The following is a 1,156-nucleotide window of genomic DNA, read 5'->3' on the forward strand; positions in this document are numbered from 1 at the left end:
CATTTCTAATACAATTACTTGCCATTTTTCTAATTTCATGAAAAAATCACAAAGTCATATGAAGCTAAACCATTTGTGCAAATAAATATTTAAATAAAAGCAAATGTATGATGAAACTAACAAAAGACAGACAATATTGAGTAAACATTTGGGTGGTCAGGCAGTTGAAGCTGGGTTAGCAGAATGCCAGATGAAAATTGGTGATAAAATCTGCAAATGCCCCTCCTAGTCATATTATCAGAGTATGGAACACTATGTAATTCAAATAACTGCTGGTTAAAGTCATGTAAATTAGAAGTGTGATTGTTACAGTTCCCACTTTGCAAATTTCATGAAGTCCTGTCGACTCTATAATAATACATTAAGTATTGTGTTAGAAACTGCCAGGCAGTTACTTGATGCTGCTGAGGGTGGGGGAGGGGTCTATCCAGACACCTAAAATACGACATTATAAGAAGGTACAAAGTTCGGTACCAATCTAAGAATGAAAACAATCCCTTTAGAACTGAAAAACGGAAGAGCGTATGGATTAAAAATTACAGTCTCAAGAGAAATTTACTACTACTGGAAGATGAAATTCGACAACACAATCAACAAAGTTTTAAACTCTTGAATCCTCACTTATGCCCCGAGACACGCTTCCAAAACTCACCGGCTAAAAAGTACGACCCCCATTTCACTACACTTTCCATTTCTGATGCCCCTTGAGGATTGTTCATGACCCATTTCTTGTATTGGAGGAACCACTGATAACAATCCTGCATCTTCGAAGCCATGACGCCGTGTTTACACTCACGTACGTTCGTCTAACTCGCGGATTGACGGTTTTCGTGCATGCGGATTCAGGCCGGTGCGTTCGTATAAGGCGCTGGAATCTCCTCTTGGTGAGTTATGGCAACTCATCAAGAGGAACTTCCCTTTCACTTGCTTTATGATGAACGGTTTTGCGGATCCTGTATGGTTGAATCTATTTCAATATATCTGCTAAAAATTGTGATGGAATGTATGCTTCCATGTATGACCAGATACTGATATTATTATATATATATTTTTTGTACATACAATAAGATATACTTCTACGGGCTCCTTGCGGAGCCTGAGTCCAGTTTTTTTTCCCCTGCCCCCCCCCCCCGGACACAATTTTTAACTTTTAAAA

At 38.7% G+C, this 1,156-nt stretch overlaps 1 protein-coding gene across 1 annotated transcript in view; it reads right to left on the reverse strand.

The window, feature by feature from the left end:
* LOC119588611 (peroxisomal membrane protein PEX16-like) overlaps positions 1 to 787 on the reverse strand; it is a gene marked incomplete in the record, with an annotated part of 6,902 nt that extends 6,115 nt beyond the window's left edge. The window contains 1 exon segment of the mRNA XM_037937251.1: positions 653 to 787. Coding sequence (XP_037793179.1) covers positions 653 to 776 — 124 coding nt within the window.
* Positions 788 to 1,156: the final 369 nt, after the last annotated feature.

The sequence above is a fragment of the Penaeus monodon genome, chromosome 24 (genome assembly GCF_015228065.2).
Source record: "Penaeus monodon isolate SGIC_2016 chromosome 24, NSTDA_Pmon_1, whole genome shotgun sequence".
NCBI classification, from domain to species: domain Eukaryota; kingdom Metazoa; phylum Arthropoda; class Malacostraca; order Decapoda; family Penaeidae; genus Penaeus; species Penaeus monodon.